Here is a 24,876-nt window from a genome sequence, read left to right as displayed (position 1 = left end):
AGTGGTGTCAATCACTTAAAAAATATTGTATTAATCACCACGCTGGTGTTTCCCTGTATTCTTTTTAGGCCTGGCATGGCAAATAATACTATTTTACTGTGCTAAGTTACTGAGTTTAACAGAGAAAATAATAAAGAGAAAAAAAATGCTAGTGTAGCTGCATGTTCCTTCGTGCCATCAGCTGTGTGTGTATTCGAGAGTGTGTGTGTGTGTGTGTGTATGTGTGTGTGTGAGGGAGAGAAAGAGAGACAGTGAGTGAGAGAGAGCGCCTGAGTGTCGTCAGGACAGCAACATTTATTTTGACCATTTGGAGAAAAAAGAAGGGTGGGTGAAAGTAGCGGAAGGCTTGATAGGTAGTTTGCTGGATTAGTGTGTTTGCTAACTGACCAGCATGACTGTGTGAGCAGCCGTGAACACGCTCACAAAGAAAAGCTTGGGACGACATGCAAAATGCAAGTTCAAGTAAAATGTGCATTTTATTAAATAGAAATGTACAAGCGTACTAGAAGGTCAAACGAGTACCAGTTATGCAAAATGCGTACAGGGTGTCAGAATTGCTATCAATTATTTAAAAAATATATATTGGCTTGTTACCTGGCTTGAATCCTCAATTAAAAATCAAACAGAGAATGCCTCTTCTAGCATATTCAACAGAAATGGCCGTATGTGTCACATTCACAGAGAAGACAAGTGGGCATGAAAGGTAAGAAAAGGGGTAATACTTACGTGTATCCACAGTTTCGTGTATAGGGATGAAGCCCACCGGCAGTGTGTCTTTTATATCAATGAGTTTCATGTCTACCAAAACGTTTCCTAAATGACTCTGTGGAAAGATGCATATAATTATTAAACAATGAATTAGTACATGCAGACATTAGTTATACACAAAAAAAAACACAAATGCAAGTTTTATAATTAATTTCATTTTTGTTTCTTTTTTTAAGTAGTTTTATTTATTAACAGGGCAGTTATTTATAACCTTATAGAACAAAGAACAACCCACCAGTAAATTTAGACTTAAGAAGAAAAAAGGCATCAGCAGAAAATGTAGGAAAGTCCAAGAAAGGCACATTATTTCCACTGAGACGCTGCTGACCTCAATATGAGATGATTAGAAATGGTCGGAAGAACAGACCATGAGAGGAATTATTTCTATCTTTTCCTCCAGAACTCTGCTGCTCATCTATGTTTTATTCAAGACTGCGTTCCTTAAGGCTTCAAAAGACATATGAGTATATTTTAAGCAGCAGTCCACAAAATACAGACACTACACAGAGACCACGCTTCAGACTGAGACTGAAGTGAAGCCCAGTGGAAATAAACTATGCTGCTTTGGAAAGGCTTAGAGCAATCTCAACTTTTCTACAGCTCTCCACAGCTCTGAGCTAGCCAGAGCTTTCACTGTGGACTGATTAAAAGAGTGGTCAGATAATGAGCCGAGTTAAAGTGTGTGTGTGTGTGTGTGTGTGTGTGTGTGTGTGCGTATGTGTGTGATGGCCCTATTTATAATGCACAGAAGCGTTAGAATCATCAGACCACAACTGGTTGGCATTGACTGTCAGAGTGTGTGCGCACACACATTATCTGGAGAGGAAAATAAAATGCTTGGTTCTTTAAGCTTGTTGTATTTTAATAAATGCAATATGACCTGCTTACTAGGGCTGTGACGATAATTTTATTACCGCAATACCGCGGTTATGGGACGTCACCGCGGTGATGAGCTCATTACCGTCATTACCGCATTTTTTTATGGCTGTCAAATCTGATTGACTGCGTTTTGAGCGGTAGTAAAATGCTCCATATAAGCACAACTGTGGTGAATTCAGTATTAATATGTCAAGTGTAAGTCCTACACTATAGGGCTGTGCAATATATCAAATATATTTTGATCGCGATAGATATTGGTGTCAAACGATCTCAAAATTCATAATATCGAATATAAAATTTTTTGTCATTTATCTGTGCTGCCGCTGCACTGGCGCGGCAGCGAATGGGTTAAGCAAAACGCGGTGCGTGGTACTCATTGAGGTCAGAACAGCTCTGGAGTCTCCTGCTCACTTCGTCTCCATTGAGGCTGCTGAAGAGAGTGAAGATTAGCAGCACTAATATTGGCTCGGAAATGGAAGCTACAGGGCAGGCTCAGTAAGTTGAGAAAAAAGGAAGAAAAAGACTCAGAACAGAAGAGAATCATCTGCAAGTTTTGCCGGAAAGTGGTGTCTGCACCTCTCACCAACACATCAAACTAATTCACCCACCTCAAGGTAAACCATAGAGCCATGTAAGGTGTTCCGTGGTCACATTTTGAGAAAGTAAAATATATTAATTCATTGTCTGGCTGTTGGCTGTTCTGCGTGAGCACCGCGGAGAACGCGCGGCATTGCGCCTTAGTCTTGGGAAAAATAGTAAGGTTGGTTGAAGTGTAGTTCAAACAGCAAAGCAATGATATAAAACTATAACCACCATCTTTACTGAAATGTTGTTATCTGACCAAGTCTGAGGTAAAATGCGCTGCGCCTTGTCTCTTTCACAGCACGCGGAACTGAGTTCAGAACCGCTACAAATATAACCATATAAAACTCAGTTCAGATAAATAAACTTCAGATGAGTAAGGACACGTAAAGTGAAACAAAAATTGTCAAACATAAAGGACAGGTTTCTATTACTTTAAAATGGAACTAATGTCTTTTTTTGTTCGGTTGTCTCTTGCGAGCCGATTTCTTAACGTCACGACATTTTAATCAACATATTATATGACGCGGGTCCCGTCAGGATATCTTGCGGCACAGACAGAACTGAATTGTTATTGGCGGGAACAGGAGTTTAATCAATCCAGAGGATGTGGGAGCACATTAATAAATAGTTAAGAAAATTGTAATAATCACGCAGTGATTCTCATGCACGCAACAAAAAAACCCTAAGCACAAAAAAGGAGCGGAGAATGGACCGACACGCGCACACACACACCGATTTTTTTTTTGTAATGTGGTAAGAAACGTGACCGCACTATTCAGCGCGGTTTTAATAAATATTTTTTTTAATTTTAAGCACTAAATGTAATTTATTAAATTTATTTAGGACCGCGGGGCAGGTGCGGCAAAACTGTGTATGTGGCGGGCTGATGCGGGATTTTTTTTGCGGAACGGTAACGGGACAAAAAAGAAATGATGTCTGAATTAATTTCCTCCAATCGAATATAATTTAACATGGTTTAAGAATATAAAATAATTTATAAACAAACGAAATATTTAATATTGAGCTAATAGCCCAAGTGCAAAAATACAAAATCTGTAATACTCTGCACTGCACAATTCAAACGAAATAGCCGTAACGCAGCTGCGCTCCTGCCCTGCGATGCAGCCGAAGCCTGGTGTGAGGCAGCAGAAATTCTGGGGTGAAAACTACATAACTACACAACATAAGGAGACATAATGCACTCCAAATATTCAGGAGGGAAGTGAAATAAATGATACTGTACAGATATAATCTGTATCTAGTAGATATTTAATGAGAAATAAGAAGAGTGTGAATAAAAAAAAAACAGACGCCTATCACAGACTTCTTGAGCCTTGAGCCCGAACGGCCCGAGGAAAGGGGTGAGAAATATATTTTTTTCGGGGCCGGGGGTCAGTGGAAAATTTTGCTGTGGATTAATTCGTCTTTTTTTTTTAAACGAATATTAGAATATTCGCTACTAATTACTGCCGAATATCCTGAGCTCAAAACAGCTATTCGGGCCAGCCCTAAAATAGATCTATGGATGGAGAAGGGGGAGGCGGACAAGCTCCTCCTTCAAAAAGTCTGCTCGGAAAAAGACAGGTTAGCTGTACAATGACGAATTATACAGGCAGCATATGTTCACTTGTTATGCTGTATTTATGGTTTATGTAGAGGTTGTGTGTAGGCTGTATGGTTTGAAGAATAAAGATTTGTTACCAATAAATTTGTGGTGTTTTTTTTTTTGGCGGGGGGGGGGGGTGTTTTGGGGTCTCGCGGTTAACCGCAATATCGCGGTGATGCGTCAGTTTTTTACCGCGGTTATAAAAAATCAATACCGCCCCAGCCCTACTGCTTACGTATGAAATTTAAGTAGAATAAATAATTAAAATAGTATTATTTCTTTTATTTTGACTGGTTAGAAGCTGAAATGAGAAAATTCATGTGTATTCTTTATGAATGCATTAAATATTTGACTGAACAATCATTTACCGTATTTTTCACACTATAAGGTGCACTATCAATAAACGTCTATTTTCTGGTCTATTTTTATACATAAGGCGCATAGAATTATAAGCTGCTTTTTTTTAATAAGGTGACACTAGTAACTAGAAACTAGTAGTAGGAACAGGGGTGTCACCATGTTTTCCTTCTAAATTCAGCAGGTCTCTGAACCTGCAAATCTAAGCTAAGATAAGTATACAAAACTGTAATTCTTTGTATATAAATAAAAAAGAATAATAATCTAAATAAAAATTAGCATTAGTGGCTAACCGCTAGCACTGTGTTTAGTGGCTAATGCTAATGCTGCTCCAGCAGTGCTATTTGGGGTCGATAAGGCTCACATATGGACGGTCAAAGAGCTAGTGCTTCATGCAGTTGGCAGCTAATGCTAATAATGCTGGAGAACTAAACTGAAACTCCTGTATAATGTTATACTTTAGTGGAGTAGCTTTACTGCTCCTTACAACCTGACTGATAAAATTCATACATAAGGCGCACCAGATTAAGATAAGGCGGGAAAATTAAAGGATTTTTAGTGCGCCTTACAGTGCATAAAATATGGTATTTAAAGTGATATTGCAGTGTTTGGGTCAGTTTACAAGCTTCCTATTTACAAACTGTACAGGGCTTGGATATTAGGATTAGCTGAGCTAGCTTAGTTTTAGAATTTGTTTGTTTACCAAAAGACATTTTATTTATTCAATCGTAAAAAATAAAGCAGCAAAAATGAATGAAAACCTGTAAATATGTGTGTTTAGTATTTAAATTGTTTGATTTTGCTCTCTAGTCCCTAGTATTCCTCCTAGTATTTCTCTACAGAGCAAAAATCCTATGGAAAATAACAGATTTATATTTTGCAAGTCAAGGCTATTTTTATTGTATCTTCTGGGAGCATCTAACAGAAATCTTTTAACAGAAAACCCACCCTGCCATCTGCCTGCTGTGTGTTGTTCACTGCTTTCTTGTTGTCAGGTCTATTTTAATTGTTGTTCCATATGATGAGGGAGACTTTAAAAATAGACCTAAGGGCTTTAATGTGCTTTAAAAGCTTTAAAAATGTGTGTTGGCTCTCTTGCAGCGTTACCTGTATTTTTCCCATCAAATACATTCAATCAACATTGCAAAAGCCAAGTAAACATAGCAAAACATAGAACAACATAGATCTTTGGTCAAGATGTGAAACACTCACGTTTTCCTTGGAGAAGACCCTTGTAAAGCAGAGGTATCGTGTCACCTTTGATTTGAAAAGACCATCTTTCCACAGATCAGCATCCAGTCCATCTGTGGTTTGTGCAACCTGCAGATGAAGGATGGGGCACATATGAGCAATCTATAATTATATATAGATGTCTATTTATATCTCTTAGATATATATATACATTTCTGTGGCCTTAAAATGAATATAATCCAGCAAATAAGAACAAAACACAAATTCCTGCTTATCTTATTTGCAATTATTTGTATGAACATTACAATAGATTGATTGGTCTGCTCAGTTTGAATAGAGATGACTGCCTACAGCACACTGCATCCCTGAACATAGTGGGTGAGCGTTCAAAATATCACTCATCAGTGGTAAAATAGTGCAGGGTTTTGAAAGAGGTAGTGGTGTGATGTAGACACAATGTGGTTTCCTTGTGACTTACTTCTCGCCCCCACAATAACAGTACCAAGTGTCTACCACTCAGCCTGAAGAAAAGCAAGACGACAAAGATAACAGAACTGCAGGGGTTCACCCACGAACAAAACAGAGCAATTATTCCCTAAATGGCCAGCAGCCAGTCCAACTGAGGACTATACATGTATACTTTGTTTAATTTCAGAGGTAAAGAATAAATATTTCTGTGTTTTTTTTTTTTATTATTTCAGTTAAACCCGTGTCAAGACAGAATGAATTGGGAAACTACATCGTAACTGTACCATTTTCTTTGCAGATGTTGTGCTTTATGTTCTCCAATTTTGAGCACAAAAGAGGTAACACTCACATGACAATTTGGCAACATGTTAGTGCGTGATTGTAGGGGCTCCCTAATTTTGCATACTAATAAAGAGAAAGAGGAGGAATGGGCAGAAAATCCTCACACAGATAGAGATAATTTAGAGAAAACATTTAAGAGAATCCTGAAAAAGAAAGAAGGCATATGAAGAAGATTCAAGACTTTCTAATTATCTAAAACTGATTTCTCTCCTGTCCAATCGAAACACCTCTATACAGAGAGATTGTACACAACTCCTTGAACCCTTTTTCCTAGGTCAGTACACACCGCATCCTGACAAAAACAGTAATAAAAGAAATACATGCTGCCAGCATGCAAGAAAGAGGAAACAAATGTTAGGCCAGACAGTCAAGTGAGGATCTGTTGAAGGACTAGACACTCTAAGAGTGACTGTATTTCCTGTTTTCAGGGATGCAGACAAGCTCATTATGAAGAAAAAAAAAGGTTCTCTGAATCCAAAACAGATTCATGGTGCCTCAAAAGGTTCTTTTATAACAGGTTTCCCAACCTCGGGTTCCGTCAAGTACCATGCTTCAGGGGGTAGGGATGTCATTTTTTTTAGCCTTAAATGGGGATGTGCTGAATATTTGGCAATAAAAAAAACATGTGAAAATGACAAAAAGAAAAAAAATCATGCTTGACTAAATTATAAAAAAAAAAAAAAAAAAAAAAAAAAAACAGTTATCATGCTTGGAATGGGGTGGGCGATACTACAACAACAATATTTTGAAAAGCTGTACAAGGTTAAGGTTAACGATAGCTGAACTAGCTAGCTGACGTGGCCTTAATGTTGGCAGATTAGCTAGCAACTTTTCAGACCCCTCTGTCTGCGGTCTCTCTGCTACCTCCCGGCCTGTGTAGTAAAACAACTCCAGCTGATCCAGAATGCAGCAGCACGTCTGGTCTTCAACCAGCCAAAACGGGCACATGTCACCGCACTGCTCATTGAGCTCCATTGGCTACCAGTTGCTGCTCGTATAAAATTCAAAGCTCTTACAATCACCTACAAGGTAATGACAGAACATCTCCTTCCTACCTGCACTGATCACTCCTGAAGGCTTACGCTACCTCCCGGCCGCTGCGCTCCTCCAATGAACGTCGCCTCGCTTTACCAAACAAACATTCACACAAAGCAATCCAGACTGTTCTTATACAGAGTTCAATAGTACTTCACTATTGTAAGTCACTTTGGACAAAAGTGTCTGCCAAATGTAATGTAATTTAATGCTACCTACAGGACAGGCATCAATGACCAAGATTCAAACTGTTGTTTATTCAAATATTTCATTTAAAATAAAATAACTTACAATATTAAAAAAAAATCAGTAATGAAGAATAATTACAATTTTACAAATATAGTTTTTTTTTTTTTGTTTTTTTTACAAAAGACGAAGTGAATGCAAGTGTCTGTGCTTTTCTGGCATTCATAGAGGCAAATGTGCTTATACCTGCCAAATCAATGACATGTCAATGAACACCCACATGAACAATCTGCCATGCTATATCCATTGCAGTATGAAACTAATGGAGACAAATTTTGTTTGTCCAAGTGTCCAAGGTTTAGGATTTCCTCAAGTGTAGTAGAATGTAATGATTCTTATCTATGAATTAAAACTTATAAATGCAACAAAGTTAACACAAGAACCAGCGTAGAGTTATCTGGGCTTTGGGTGCTCTTAAATATCATCCTATAGGGCAATGCATGTTAACAGCAAATCCGACAAGAAGAAAACAAGCAGTGCATTGTGATCATGGAAAGAACAGAAGTCTTTCTTCTGCACATTCATGCTCTGTGTCTGCATGTAAATTGCTGTCGGGTTGCCATTTGAGAAGAGATTGCAGGGGATGTGGGCTTTCACACAAACTCCACAGCCTCAAGTCACACAAGAGGCATTGTTATAGTTCACGCTGGGGTGTCGACAACAACTAAGCCTGCCAAAGAAAACACCACCATCCCACTACATTTCTGAGACCAGTACAGTGCTCTAAATGTGTAATCTGAGATTATGTCTGAGATTAATTACATTACATCATAAAATAGCATAAGAATATGCTACATCACTGAAAAGAGGAAAAGATACAGATTGAAAAACAAAATAGGGCTCCCCCATGTCTGGCACTGTGGACTCTCCTGCATGCTTGGAGGCATTCACAAGGCAAGTGTTGAAAACAGCTTTATTTACAGCTCAAATTACCAAGAACACTTTGACTGGATATGGCTTTGAACTTCCGCCACTACAGCCAGACATTTGCTTCAATTTACCGTAAATTACTGGCTCACCTGTGCGCTTTCCAATACTGAACACTTTACTGGATATAACAGCAGCACAATCATATGTCTTATAAATTATTTTATTTTTTATTTTATATTCCAAAAAAAAAAAAAAGAAGATGGGGGCAATCTGCAGCAAAAGAAACTCCTACATAGGCACCCATGGTATTATTGATAGATATTTTTTGTCACTTTGTCAAAATGCATTTCAAGTTTATTTCATATGGTGTAGTGCAGACCTTTGTTGCACATTTCAATTAAGAATTTCGAAAATGTAAATGACTAATTGCACAGAGAGTAATGGGGATTAACGCAAGCCAACCCAGGACTTGGCAAAGACTTCAGTAAACAAGCAGACATCTGGTTGTGTACACAGGAATTAAGGATATTCTGTGCTACACAAAGCTTTCAATAGCTTTCAATAAAAAAGTATAAAGACAAAAAAAGAAAGTAATAATTACCAGTTTATTTAAAAAATACTGATTAGTCTGTCAAGAATGTTGTATAATTGGCTGATGGAGCTAACCAGCCAATTATACTGCAGCTTAATAGGTGCATGTTTTTCAAATATATGTGAAACATAGTGGTAATCAGAGCTGGGAATTGAAGTTTGATACAAAAAGGGCACTGTCGGAAATGCCTTGGTACTACCAAGCACCGAAAGTAAAAAAAAAAAAAAATCTGTGCCTGTTTTTGATACTTTTCATGAAGCACGAATATATGTGCCAAATGTGCAGAGCACTCTCAGTAAAAACAACCACGATGACATCCTGTCTCTCAACTAATTGGTCTCTCTAATTATCTATTCTGCAAGACCTAAACAACACTATACTATTATTACGGTCCATTTACAATAATACAGGGAAATACCAGCATAAAAAATTTATCATGATTTTAATTAATTTGATTAAAGTGACCGACTCCACTAACAAAAACAAATATTATTTTGCCAATCTAATTTTCCTTAAAAAAAAAAAAAAACTCTTAAAAACTGAAATGCATCCAGTAATACGCTTCAGAATAAAATATTTGTAGTTTAAGCTTAGAAGTAATGTTGCTGTTTTGTTCTTGATAAAGTGCCACAATCATGCTCATTGTTTGTTTGTTTCAACAAGATCCAGAAGTATGTTAATCATTCATGATTCAGTTCAGAAACAATGCTAATACATATACTTTTTGGATTAAAAAAAAAAAGTGAATCTGTAAGAAACCTTCTTTTGAACCCCATTAGCCCATTCAAATGTCACTGACCAGCATTGGTACTCAACTACAACCACTCTTAAAGGGGTATCCAGCTCCACCCTTGAACGGTAAAACTCTGTGTTAACCTCAGAAGTAAAATAAAACAACCTGAAATGTGGATATTGAATACAAATCTATTCTGAATTTAGATAAAGTCATGGTTAGGACACTTACCACGTCATAGCCTGTGGGTGCTCTGTTTCTTGAGGCAACAACACCTACACCAGTGATGGGATCCATAGGCATTTCTGGTAGGGCGTCTGACAGGTCCCGTACCTCAGGCATCATGGATTTCTGAGCATATAGTGGGGGGAAAAAACAAATTTAGATATTCAGTTAGATAAAAAAGTAAGTATATTATACTGCAACTATCAAAAAAACATGTTTCTTTCCTCAAACTCAACATTTTCTGACCTCATTTTAAAACATTTTCAATCAGCTGTGCTGGGGTCTGACTAAAACATATTTTTACTTTGATAAATAAAAGCCTGCTTAAGATTGTATTTTTTATTCATGACATAACAATGGATTTGTAGCATTATTGGAACTGAGCAACAATAATTCATGCTAATCTGATTACAGGCCTAAATAGTTCAGTGGTAAAACCCTTCACAGGTATCCATTTCATAGTTTTCATCGTAATACAATAGAACCTTCCAATGAAGCCACTAATGAAAAGATAGTGGTTCTACACACATTAATCACATATGGAAACACATCAAGCTCTGTGCAGTCAGTGTGTGAGTAAGCTCTGTTAAATTCTCAATAAACAGTAACACTCACACACAAATGCCCATAGCTATTCACACGAAATGCAGGATGGTATGGAACTGTGACGACACTGCTAAGATATGAAACAACCTCATAAAACGGAACAAAGTCCCTGAGCAGGAAACATGTTTAAACAGAGTGCAGTGGTCTGAGAGAGTAGTTAAGAAACACGCACAGTGGGTGAGGACCGGGAGGTGGGTGTAGGCAGGAGGGTGCACAGCTTTTCAAGCATTCAAGACTTTTGAATTTGAAAGAGAAGATCAAAACAAAAGAAATAGGGATGTGCCGTTCCAAGACTAAATATCAGTCTGATAATGGCCAAAATAACTGGACTGATTATTGGATGAAATCATACAAATACATATGAAATTCATGCTTAATACTATAACCTAAGCCTACATGTCAGTACTCTAGGCTAGGGAATATTTATCACACAACATTATGTTACTTCATGACATTAAGTCATGAAGTCTTAATAATTAAATGATGTGATTTTCTTATTGTCCAATATGGATAAAACCTTAATTTTGGTTAACCTTCATCCTTTGTGTTTACTTGCATGTTGGATTAGATATGAAGGAACCAATATTTTAGGCTCTTAAATTCAATATTATATTATCAATCTAGCATGGCAATAAATTGCCTTAAAATGACATTTATATAGTTCATTCCAATCATTTGGAATCATCTGGGACAATATATGGGGTGTTTTGTTGTTAAGGTGGGAGAGATTGTTGTTTAGGTGACCATTTTACCATCCTGCTGCGGGAATTTAGATACACAACTACTTAAGGTCTGTGGATTAAGTATTGGCATTGAATGTATAAAAGTGGTATTTGTACCTCCCCTACAAGAAAACATTAGGGATGTCCATAACAAGCAAATACCTAATTTAGAAAATGAAATAGAATACAGTACAGAGTTTAATGTCACTGATTTTTTTCAATAACTGAACCATTTATTGTGATTGTGTTTTTAATATTCTATTAGGTAATACTTCTCTAACTCATAACTTACCTACTCAAGCAGTTCTGAACGCACTGTTAGACATGCTTTTAATGATGCTTTAATCCAAAAGCAAAACAGATTGTTTCCATGGCAGTTTCAATTTTAACCAGTTAAGACTTGTAAGAGTATTTTCCACATAGCATGTTGGTAATGCCTCACTGCTGCAGATAAGTAAGATGCAAACAGAACACAAAGCAGAAACTAAAAATGAGAAGTACACTGAGCCTTGATGTCTTTCATTGTAGACCCCTGGACCAGATCAGAAGATCACTGAGAAACATTAGACTTCATCAATCAGCCAATTGAGCTGAAAGTCAATCAGCAAAGGGTGTCAACCTCAAAAACACCAATCGATCCATCTCTACTGCTTATCAACTGTCTACAAGCACTACTACATTTTCATTTAAACACATACTTGAATTTAACTCTGAAAGACTACACTCACAGATTAAAATCAAAATGAATAGCAAGAATACCTACCATGACACTACAGGCACTACATTAAACAGTGCAAGGCCAATCTTTAAATCCTCATACTGCAGTCACCATTACATATTTAAAATCTGTCTCTAATGGCCAGTAACAAAAATGTAAAGATAAGTATGGCCCCATGAAATCCATTCTATAAACACAATTTTGGACATCAGTAGAATTACTCAAATGCTTTTTGGATAGCTACATTTTTTAGGATTTGTAATAAGTACAAACACTAAAAGAACATTTTTCTTTGTCGATTTTTTTATTTTATATTTCTGAACTTGGATTTTATTTGACAATTCCGTGTTCTCATCACCGCAGACAACATACGGCTCTAAATAAGTTTGTTAGTAGTTAGCTTCGAAAATACCAATGGTATCACTTTAGATTAATGCTATGAGGCAGCTATGAACAGTGCACATAATGCTAAATCAGTCACAATCTCATGTACCAGTCATTCATGCCAGTCACAAACATTAGTGTCTAATGCAGAGATCTTCAGCCAGTGGTTAATAAACATAAACAGGGAACAGATAAAAGATCAATCCATTAGGGCCAGGAAAACAAGAAAAATAATAGCGAAAGTAATAGAACAAGTGCATTATTTAAAGCTTTCGCTTTTAGCAATGAAACAGACTCTTTACAGACAGAAACTTCACAAACTCTAAATAACACCAACTTGGACACAGCATGGCACCAAAGATTTCTCAAAGATACAGTGATGAAGATAACCCAACCTGCCAGGCGAGACACCAGGCTGCAACTCATCCATCACAACAAAAAAAAAACACAACAGAAAGGATCCAGGTCCAATAGTCAATACGGATAAAATCTTATGGCACGTTTTCTCTAATCTGAGACACTCTAAAGCTCCAGCTACTTAGCTGGAGAGGCCTAGAACGTAGTAGCATACTAATGAGCACAGCTCTTACATGAACTGAAGTGCTCTGAAGACACCCTGGCAACCAGGCCTCCCTGCTTGGCTCTTTCTTCTTGGCTACCCTCCGCTCTTGCCCACACAAGTCACAAAGGGCTTGTGTCAAATCACTGGCACAGATGGAGCTGTCTCGAGGTAAGGCAAACAGCAGGCACAAGTGAAAAAACACAAGGGTGAGAAAGTGAACACAAGCTGAGTGTGAGAAGTCTGCTGACTGGGGAGACGTGACCCCGCTGAGACCAGCAGTCAACAAATATAGCAGATCACAGTTGACAGAAGTGGCTTCTTCACAATGAAGTGGCTTAACGAAGCAGGAAGATTGATGGTAGGTTGCATGCTATGTAGACACTGGTTGTCAGAACAATGTAAAATTAGGCTGGCAATTTAGGAGCACAACATGCATCCAAATGAATAAATAGTTGGAATGCACTGATGTAAATTCTAGGTTGATATAGACAACTACATTCTTCATTATAATCTGCTAATAAAAGTATTTTTGTAAAGTAAAATGGATGTAATGAGTCTTCTGGAGTATCATACAATAAATATGCCATAAAAATATAAATTTCATCTAATATTGTTCTGATATCACCGTTCATTCTCAATTATGAATTAATTGTGGTTACATTACATTCACACAGCAGCTAAAAGTGGTCCAGATCTGTGTCAACGTGAACGTCAAAGAAACAAACATAACCTGACTTTTTAAAATTCTGATTCAGCTTGATCAGAAGTCATGTGACTTTTAAAAAAAGAGAAAGAGAAAATGGCCATGAAAGGAAGGGAAAATGGACAACAGCAATGAGTGAGGTTTTCAGTTTTAGGGTTGTCAGGTAACCGACCCCATAACTATTTTGGGGGAAAAGCAGTTACAATACTTAGGGAATGAAAAAGTTCAGGTCACAATCGCTCCTTTCTCTAAAGAAATAGCTGAAATCAGCTACAGGACAAATCATTACTGAAAATATAAAGCTTAAAAATGCATTTCCAGGAAACCATGCATACATGATACATAAACTTTTAAAACATCAAAAAAAGCTTAAAAGTCACACAGATGCAGTACATGCCAAAACATTAGTGGACACTCCACCAAATAAATACATTTAACTACTTTTCATTTCCACCTATTGCTGAAACAGATGTGCAAATAAACACACAGCTGTACTGTGTGCAGCCTGATTGGAAATGATTTAGAGATCCATACTGATTTCCAGATGTTCATAAAACAACCTGTATAGAGTATAATCAGAGTCAACACTTTAACACAATACTGAGGGTGTCAAAATAACCTCAGCTCAATATTTAAATCAATTCATAATACTGGGTTTATGACTCAATATTCTCACAAGTCAAATTATGTTGTATGATCAATAATGCAACTAGAGCTGAGAGAAGGAAAATGTGCCACATCACACAACCATGCTGGAGTTAGTTGTTCACACAATGTGACTGGATTAAAGAGCATAACTAACACAATCTCGGTCCACCACAATGCACCAACACATCTTCACAACACACACGGTCACCTTTCTCCATTTGAATGGCATAAGTTTTCGACACATTGGCCACTCCTACGAAACAACAAAAATCAAACTGTAACCTTAATCATGAGAAGAGGGACCTAGATAGATTTCTCTTAATGTTACTGAATGTGTTATTACCACCTGCTTCAATGTCCTGTAATTGGTCCATGCTTGACCATTTAAGAATTATCTATGTGTAAGTTGCTTTAGAGAAACCAGAAAAGCAATATTCTGCAGACACATGTGGCACAAACATCCGGCCTCATTGCAACTCTCTGTTTCTGCAGGAGTTTTATCACTAAGAAAAGCAAAATTGTATTACGTACATCTCCCTGATAAAACTAATCCGATTTGAACAGAGCTAAGGGCAGACCCAAGACCAAGCTCTTAGTGAATGATAAAAATATTAAATCCTGGCACGGAACATGAGCTGTTTGCTGAGACACTCCTCAAATTGCAGGGGGAGGTCAGGATATGTCACTCACTTTCCAGGTGGATACAGACACTGATGGCTTATTCAATCAGCATAATACAGGTTTTGGTTTCTACCTCCAGTGGCTTGGCAATGATGTCTGGAAAAAGCTCCCTGTACAATAAAGCGAAGTGGAATCTTTTATGTCATTGAGTTACTGGAAGCTCCTATGCCCATTAGTCTGCAGACGATGGGTGACCTCCGAGTTGTACGTTTACTGCCTATTGTTAATAATGGACTGCAACCTTACTAAACCCAAAATATCATCATCAGGCTGGTTACTGCTATGAGATGATAAGAGATAATACAGATATACAGATTTCATGTTCATTTTACCCATCATTGTACCAGTGAGGTGATTCCAAACCTTTTTGGATCTCACATCTTATTCACTGACAACTGACAGAAAAATTAATCATTTAATATCCGATTCAGTTCTGTTCACTGCGCACCTCTAGCTGCCCTGTATCAGATTTAAATCCCTGACGCTGACCTACTAAACCAAAAATGGACCAGCCCCTCCCTACCTGATGGAAATGGTCAAAACCTGATCTGTGCCAAGTACCCTTTAAAAACGATTCAGCTTGCCCCACCATCTTAAGTATATCGAAATTCTTTTTACTGTTCTTGTGTTTTTCTCCTTCTCCTTCCTCTTTTTACTATACCCCTACTACTGAGCTGTTTCCTCTGGAATTATAGTGCTCCATTCAGTACTTTTAAGATGAACTGGGAAATTGAGGATAAGTTAGGGTGATGTCCATTTAACATTCTGACCTTGCCAACTCTTGTTACTAACAAACATACTTTGTGTAAAAAATGTAAAACAGGGCAAGCTTAGCTATCCTGGATAGAAAGTTTACTGAGGAAACCCCACAAAACCAGATAGATATCACTGAAAGTTAAGAACTAATGTCCCCACACAACACAAAAAGAAGGCGGAATTAATTTAACTACAGTGCTTATAGAACTTAGTTTAAAGCATAGTAGTATAAAAGCTTATTATTTATCACTTTTCTTTATGTCAAAGAAACTTGGTAACTATCTAATTTGCTGGGTTATGGTCTAGAATTTGTAATTTGTAAATCTTCCCTGGACAGTAGTGACAGTTACTCCAACAAAAGCAGGATAATCAACTTTTGATTCCCTTAATTTGGGAAAACCTTATGACTAAGCAGGTGTCCTATAACCTCACTCCATAAAGTTTATCTGGTATCTATATTATAATCTTTACCTTTTTTTGTATTTTGCAGATAATATATCCATACCGTTTGGAATTTGGTATTTATAATGTTGTTACTTTTGTATTTTAGAGAAAATTTACTTGCTGTAAATGTGTAAACTGATGATAGTAAGCACACAGCTGAACAATGGAAAGCAAAGAGCATCAGCAACGCAACTGAAGCGTGAGACAAGACAATTCAAGCAGATATAAGCCTTAGTTAGTCTAAAAAGGAGTCCTAATAAAGGTGAAAATGAGCAAACGTTGCTAATCTAACCTATCTTGGGTAGAAAACAGACATGACTGAAATTTGAGAATTGGGGTCCACACAACACACACAGCAGGCCGAATTAATAATGTAACTTACAAGGTTTAAACTTCGTATTTATATTTTTGCTATATGATAAATAAACTTGGCAACTAACTAGCTTAACTTATTTGTTGTCTTTTGGTCCAGTTATTCTTTTATTTATTTTTAACAGACAGCTACCTAACTACTCAGACGACAGGTCGGTTAGGAAACACTGCAGTCGGTAGCTAACATTATATGTAACGTTAAGCTAACCTAGCTAGGCTAACCTACGCTTAAATGTTTATATTAGCTAGCTAATGAACTTTAAAATATCCAATAGTTCAGACTAGCCGACTGAATATATAGTTTAATAGATAAAGTAAATATTTAAGCTTTGTTTTTCAGTATTTATGGGTGGTACCTAAAGAGACAGGCTGATCTCGGTGGATGTCTGTGGGTAAAAGTAACGGTAAAAGCTCTACAGTAAGCTAGCGTTAGCTGGCTAACTAGCTTGCCTTAGCTAAAACGACTGAACCCAGTAACTACAATAGTGGCTAATAGCGGCTAGCTGGCTAACCTAACGTTAGCTTAGCTAGCTCCAGTAGACAGTAACGTTAGTTAACCTAACGTCAAATGTCGTCTCGACTTAACTGTAACTCTCGGCGGCAACGCGTCCTTCCTTTTCTGACAAAAGCAGCTTTTCATGACCACAGCGCACTGCAGCAGCTGCGGACGCCGGAGCCTCGGGTGAGCTTGAGGCCACAGCGGAGGGAAGCGGCGGGGAAGGCGGCGCGGGGGAGGCCAGCCCTCGGCGAGAGGGAGGCAGCGGCGGCGGGGAAGGCAGTAGCAGCGGAGGGCTAAGCTAGCTGATGCAGCGGTGGCTTACCCTGTTAAGGTCAACAAATTTATTTCACACCAACGCTTTCCACAGCTAATCCCACCCGATCCTCTTCTCCCCGATTCCCGCGGATCAAGCTCAGCTAGTCCACGCTCCCTGCGCTCAATCAGTCCATCATAAACAGCCCACGAAGATCCTCAGTGACTGGCCCACACAGCGCAGCTAGCGGTCCTCCTCGAAAGCTGCCATTTGCATCCTACAGTTGGAGTGTGTGTGTGTGTGTGTGTGTGTGTGTGTGTGTGTGGGCGCGAGAGCACCCCCTCACCAAAACCGCAAACCAAGAATGAAACTTAGTGATAGATCAGCTTACTTACTGTCACTTAACTTACTCCTTTACATATGTATAATAATAATAGTAATAATAATAATACAGTTAAAAGTTTGAGCATACCTTACATTTTGTGTTTTTATCATTTAGAAAAACAAAAAAAATGTTGAAGGTCTCCTTCTGCTAAAATCCATTTTTCTTCTTGTTTGTAAAATAGAAAATAGGTCTCTCTAAGTTATGCATGCTGCACATGAAACTTTTCCTAACCTTAATTGTCTGCAGTAGCTAGTAAAAGAGAATACTCAGAAAAACGAGTCGAGGTTTTAACTTTCTGGACCAGGACTACCCACCTTTGTGTTTTTACATAGGTTTGCATAGGATCTCCGGTGAATTTCACGTTTAAGACTCTACAGGACATTACACATGTTAAAGTAAAGTAACATATGACATTGCAAAGACTGTTATCCTGTTAGCCAATCAGAGGCGATGTGTTTGCATGTATGAATATTTATGAGCAAGAGCCAAATCCTATTCTAATTATTGAGTAATTTTCTAATTTATATTATGTCAGGAACTACTCAACTAATCAAAGAAAAATGCTTTATAAAATAAATATCAGTCAATCCAAAAGATTTCCAAAAGGTGTCATCAAGTGCAGTCACGGCAAAGACCATCAAAAACGTTATGATGAAACTGGCTCTCAGATAAGAGCCACCTAAATGCTTAACAGAGTACTTTTAAGTTCCTGTATGTGTTCCTTTATAATCTGGATGACTTAATGTGTATATTGTATATATATATATATATATATATATATATATATATATATATATATATATATATATATATATATATATATAAAATGTCTTGAACACATACTGCCGAAGCATAGTATTGTTTTCTTTTAAAACACCAAAACTGCTGTTTTTTTTATCATTTCTGTGCCTGAATGTTCAATCTATTCCAACATGAAATGTCAATCAAAAAATGACAAATTGTAGTGCATATACTGTTTGATTTAGGAGCACGTTTTTGTGTTTTATTTTTCTCCACAGGTCAGTTTATAATATTTTTGTGAAATTATGTAGCAAAATTCTACATTCTCATTTTACTTTTAGAATTAAACTGATTTTTAGACTGTTTTTTTGTGCCTTTAGTACTGATATAGGTAAAACATTATATCTTGTAGTTGATTGCTTAATATTGTACCCCTTTTCAGTCTGCTTTGTTCACTGTGAGGAGTTCCTCTGGTGGCCTCCTCTGGGTGCTTCCAAAAACCACATGATAGGTGACTAGGCTATGCTAAACTGTCCCTAGGTGGGAGTGTGTGAATGAACCCTGAGATGTGTGTGGTACCCTGCGGTGGACTGGTACCCTGTCCAGGGTGTATTCCAGCCTTGTGCTAAACGATTCTTGATAGGCTAGAGGCTCACTGTGACCCTGTGCAGAAAAAAGAAGGTTATATAGATGGATGGTTCTAAATAGAACTCAAATCCCCACAAAGAACATGGAATAGGGCAATATGTATATATTATCCTAAAATGATCTTGAAATGAGAATATTAACAAATAAAAATTATTTGTGACCAAAATACAAATGGTCAATAAACTTGTTGGAATGCAGCTATAGTCTATAAAGCCTCAACTTTGTATAAGACACTTTTTGTACTTACATAGTTTGAGCAATTTTGGAAATTTGGGATTAAATGTGTTCATTACAGAGAAAGTTTGTGGGAAATTGTGCTGGCAGTGGGTATTTCCAGTTCCAGTACTTCCTGATACACTAGATCCTCCAGATCCCGTATGAACCTAATGAGATCAGGGTAATCTATTCTACGGCTTATTCTTAAAACCCTCTTACCAGGACATTGCCAAGGGAGGAGTGCCAAGGGCACATAGCTCCTACTAGTAGATGCTGTGCTTGAGTCTTATATGTACAACCCAGAATGAACCTAAAGGAGGTAAATACAGCTGAAAAGAAGCAGTTGTCAGATTTGAGGCTTTATTTATAACAGAACTGGAAATGAATGCTAGTGTAAAATGAACTGAGAAAATACAACAGTAAAAACATAAGAAAAAGACTCATTACTGTTTGCCTTTGTGTTATAGGCAGATAGTCAGACAGGCCCTGGACAGACACTATATTATAGGTGCTATTATAATATTGCTAATAGGTATTGCTAAAAGGATGTAAGGGTTTTATACTGTTGGTTTCCTAGTGATGATAGTCCATGCATTACAGCTACACAGTTGCATGCACCAATGCCTTCTTATAAAGTCTAATAATAGTAAATGCATTACTGTAATAGTAGAAAGTATTATTGTACATTCAGTTGCAATTTTTATTGACAAGTTCCTCAGTCTAAATAACCAAGAATATAAAGAAAGAGAGAAGTAAAGTACTCAAGCGGTTTAGTATAAAGCTAATAAGTAAATATACCTGGTTGAATTATTTCTTTCTGTGTCTGAATCTAAGAAAGACTGATGAGCATAGCAGTAATTTTCACTCTGGAGAACATGTCTGGCATTTAATCCTTTATTTAGTTTTTCTGCATGTAGTCTTATAACAGTAGCATCTTTGAATAACAAACATATTAATATCAATGCTAAATAAAGGAGAGAGATTATGATGAATTATTATTAATCCTTTTTTAATTCCATGTGAAACAATCTACAAATGAAAGTACAAATCAGCTCTCATCACCAGATATATTTTATAGAATGTATACATTCCTCTTGTTTTACAACAAGTGCAGTCCTGTGTTATATATTTGTGAAGCTCCCACCAACCCCATCCGTATTCTTTTGTATGCATACACAAAAAGGCTAAATAATTCTATACAAAAGATTCTTAAAAAGATTAGTGTAATAATTAAACATGTACTGTATAGGTTTATTTAAATTCAATTAGCTAAATTACCAAGTACATTTAAGTACCTGTTGTTGCTGAAAAGGAGAAAATTGTACTATAGTCAGATGTGATTAACAAATTATATATAAAATCAAGACAACACACGTACAACAGACACAAAACTCTAATTGCTTTTGGTTTAAAGTCATTTTTCATCTGTGTTTCTTTTTATAATCGCACCCTTCTTAAGGGTGTTACTGTGTGGGTAAGCAGTAAAACACAATCTTGTTCTACAGACTAAGCTCCCTGCAGTGTTACCAACTAAAGAATGCAATCTACAATTTTAAACACAAAATATAATTTATCATTATCCCCTCGTTAACAAACAAGACACTTAACAACATACTGTACCAACCACCTGGGATACCATTGCAACCACCTAGAACACAATAGTCACCACCATAGCAACCCCTTAGCATCATAATAGCAACCACTTGCAACACCACAGTAACACCCTAGAAACCACAAAGCCACACTATAGTAACCACTTGTGATACAATAGTATCCACTTAGGATTCCCACAGTAACTGTCTAGCAACAACTATGCTTCACCATAACAACACCATAGCAACACCATACCAACTAGGTAACATCAGCATAGCAACCTTCTTGTAATGTTAATCATTTAAGCTGCACAAATAGTCTGTGTTACCTTCCTTTTTAGTTTGTTATTATTTTTCATTAATCAAAGAATAGGTGTAAGAAGTCCAGTATAAGAAGTCCCATATAATAATTTTATATTTATATTAGGAACATTAAACATTAATATAAAATATATACAGTGCTTTGGTAGGAACATAGAACAGAATATATAGCTGTTGAATTAGGATGAGATTAAGGGGGGCTTTATATGTATCTATCTGCACAATTCCCACAAAAGAAGTTACTGTTTTCAGACCGATTGCATTTTACCTTACATTATTTCTAAAACATAAAAAAAGAAAAAAAAACAATATAATTTTATAATTTTAAATATTATTTTACATGTGCAGATACACATTCCTCATTTTCCTGCAGGATATGGCCACAAGGGGGTGGCATTGATGTAGATGTCTAGGGGTATCAAGCTTAGGTGTCTTGTAGGTTTTTAACAGGGCCCACAGTCAGTTCTGTAAAAAAAAAAAAAAAAAAAAAAAAAAAAAAAAAGAAATTTCTGCATGTTTAATTGGTTAAATTTATGAATCATGAATAAATGCATTAAAAGCTGTGTTTATAAAGTTATGTTAATTCCAAGTTTACAAACACAGCCACCTACTTATAAACACACACTGGGCCATGATACAATTACTTTAACCACTCATTAATTATTAATTATGCTTATCGTGAACATTTTAATAGCTTATATTTATTTATTATATATATAACAGTTCTGGAAAAAAATTAAAAGACTACTTCAGTTTCTGAATCAGTTTCTCTCATTTTGCTATTTATAGGTATATGTTTGAGTGAAATGAACATTTTTGTTTTATTCTATAAACTACAGACACTATTTCTCCCAAATTCCAAATAAAAATATTGTCATTTAGAGCATTTATTTGCAGAAAATGATAAATGGCTAAAGTTCCAAAAAATATGCAGAGCTTTCAGACCACAAATAATGCATAGAAAACAAGTTAATATTCATAAAGACTTTACCAGTCTTACACACTGCTTTTGGATAACTTTATGCCACTCCTGTGCAAAAATGCAAGCAGTTCAGCTTGGTTTGATGGCTTGTGATCATCCATCTTCCTCTTGATTATACTCCAGATTTGGTAAAATCTAAAAAACTCATCATTTTTAAATGGTCTTCTTTTAGCGCTATATTTGTATGCTAAGTAAAGTGGCAGACTTCGGAATCATTTAAATAGATTATATGTGAGATGATAGATATTTAAGCATTTAATCCATATATATATAAAATGTTCATAATTAAATCATTATATTACCTTCATGAATGTATTGTAATATGCTATGAATGTGTTCATAGAGTCTTGTAGGCATGACACTCATAGAAAATTTTACCATGTCTCTTTTTTTGTCTTAAATTCAAGACAAGAACAGATCTAAACTGAATTTGAACTGATGCTTCTTCAATCTTAAACATGTTCGTAAATGATATGTCTGAGATTTCTGAGCACGAGGAACCTTTACAATGTTTGCAAAAGCGCAATATAATGTAATAATGTTCTGTTCCAGAGTATTTCCACATTTCCAAGAACTAGGGCTTTTATTTAATATTTATTTTTTTAAAGGCCTAAAATAAAGGTAAGTCCTTCAATTTACATTCCCTGGAAGCCCGCATGACAGTCCAGACAGTGACGTAGTCTGTAAGATTAAATTTCACAGGCTTCTCACCCTTTTACATAGACGCTACGCATCATATTTTACCCCGAGACAACAACAGGGGTCAAGACATTTTGAAATGCATTGGCCCATTACACAATATCTAATGCATATGAATTTCAACTTGAGGGCGAACGGGGTCTGGGAGAAGAAAAATTGGCAATGGCGAAAGGTCAACCACTCCCAACGATTTATATGCGCGCTGTCAGACAAGCCCAACTAATCCACTCACCAGATCCAGGGATGAGGGCGGCTGCACACTTGTGTAACAATGAGGGAATAATAAAAAATGATATGCGGGACTCATACATATTTGTACATGTCTTATATGACAGATTAGACACGTCTAACACAGATTTCTAACAGGCGTGTACCACCTGCTCTAGACTGTGCTGAATGTAAATCACCTGTGTATTTAAAGCAACATTATGTAGAGTGAAGGCTTGGCATGCCAGTTCCTGCACTATGTAACTTTGCTGAAGCAGGCAGGTTGCTAGAACTGTTTCACTCTATGTAACCCAAGCAGGGCTGGACTCTGAAATAAAATCAGATATAACTTTTTTTGTGAAGCACAGACTTGTGGCATAGTCTCAGATTACTTCACAATATGTCTTAAGCAAAGTTATTTATACTCAGAAATAGTTTAGACAACTCCTTATTTAACATTTAATCACTGTTTATTAAAGCATTTGTTAATTTAAGGCTGACAATCTCTACTTTTGCGGCAGATTAAACCAACTGAAAAAATTACAAGCTAGGTTACTTTTTCTGTGTTTTGGCCATGCTGTTCCTCACCCCAACAGCCAGTTCCATATTCAGTTGTGCTTACGTTTTATGTCAGGGGGAGGTGGCAATGTCACGCTTGGTGCTAAAAGCATGCTCGTCTCCCCCACACGCAAATCACAACCACAAGACTACACTACCCAGAACACACTCAGAGACTCTGGCGATCATGTGACACTTTCAGGATGTCATTCCCCCAAGTACTAACACCTGTTGGGCCGGGTATAAAAGCTGGCTCAGAACTCATTGAGCCTCATTGCTGAGTATTGTTTGGTTAGTCCTACTTTACAACGACTTTTCTTGATTTCTTGTTTTATTTTTTTTGTGTATTACCATTTTTCCGTGTACCCCGACTCTGATTTTGCCTGCTCTGTGTTACTGCCCTGCCTGTGCTCTACCCTGAACTGTGTACTTGACTCTGGTATGTTTTGCCCTGTATGCCCCAGTTTATTGGTATTAACCCTGCTTTGCCTGACTACTCTTTGTATTGCTCCTTTATCAATTATATATTGTTTTACACGTCTGCGATTGTCTGAGTTCTGGTTCACTATCACAGGCAAATGTGAGATTGGCTATTGGCCATGCACTATGGGTATTGTGGACCAATGCACAATTTAATGTTTGAAAACTTTAGTCAGGATCTAATTTTAGCTCTTTTAGCGGCACACACACAGCCCTGTACCCTGTACAAACAGACACGGCCACAGACGTCATTATGGTTCGCGTTGAAAAACCTAGTATTCTTCGGTTCCCACTGCGAACGAACTTTCCTGGTTCCAGAACTGACTTTTCTTGGTCTTCTACCATACAGGAGAGGAACAAAGCATTCCTACATTTAAAGGGACAGTATCTGAAATACGGAGAATACTGCAAGCTGTTTTGTATTTGTTGTTTTAAAGACTTTAGGAGTAACCTGATTAGCTATTTAAGCCCGCTCACTAATGCTGAAGTTATAAGGAGTGTTTCAGGCCAAACCACTTTTTGAATGAAACCTGCAAGACAGACAATTACACTTTGAGCCTTTTTCCCCCCATAGTACTCATGACATTTACGAAATGAGAGCTGTAAAACCAACATTAAAAGTGAAAAAAGCATGTTGACTGAGGTGGTAGAATAAATTGGCATAAATTTTACACACATATGACTTGTATGTGTTACACAGTTCTCTCAAGCTGTGTAACGCCCATTTCACCAAATTACAGTACATTAAAGTACAATGCAGTTTTTTTCGGTGTGCCAAACCACGAGTATCAATATTAAAAAT

General features: G+C 37.0%; 1 protein-coding gene across 3 annotated transcripts in view; it reads right to left on the bottom strand.

The window, feature by feature from the left end:
• Positions 1 to 17,554, bottom strand: part of mvb12ba (multivesicular body subunit 12Ba) — a 29,439-nt gene extending 11,885 nt beyond the window's left edge. Inside the window, exons 1-4 of one of the 3 annotated variants that reach the window (XM_007253968.4) lie at positions 17,315 to 17,554; positions 9,904 to 10,023; positions 5,408 to 5,515; positions 727 to 823 (exon numbers count right to left, since the gene is read on the bottom strand). In XM_007253968.4, coding sequence (XP_007254030.1) covers positions 727 to 823; positions 5,408 to 5,515; positions 9,904 to 10,017 — 319 coding nt within the window. In that variant the 5' untranslated portion in view covers positions 10,018 to 10,023; positions 17,315 to 17,554. The other 2 variants (XM_007253966.4, XM_049474863.1) reach the window with 2 other exon arrangements.
• Between the last annotated feature and the right edge of the window lie 7,322 nt (positions 17,555 to 24,876).

The sequence above is a fragment of the Astyanax mexicanus genome, chromosome 1 (assembly GCF_023375975.1).
Source record: "Astyanax mexicanus isolate ESR-SI-001 chromosome 1, AstMex3_surface, whole genome shotgun sequence".
Classification (NCBI taxonomy): Eukaryota; Metazoa; Chordata; class Actinopteri; order Characiformes; family Acestrorhamphidae; genus Astyanax; species Astyanax mexicanus.
This window is presented reverse-complemented; position numbering and strand designations above follow the sequence as displayed.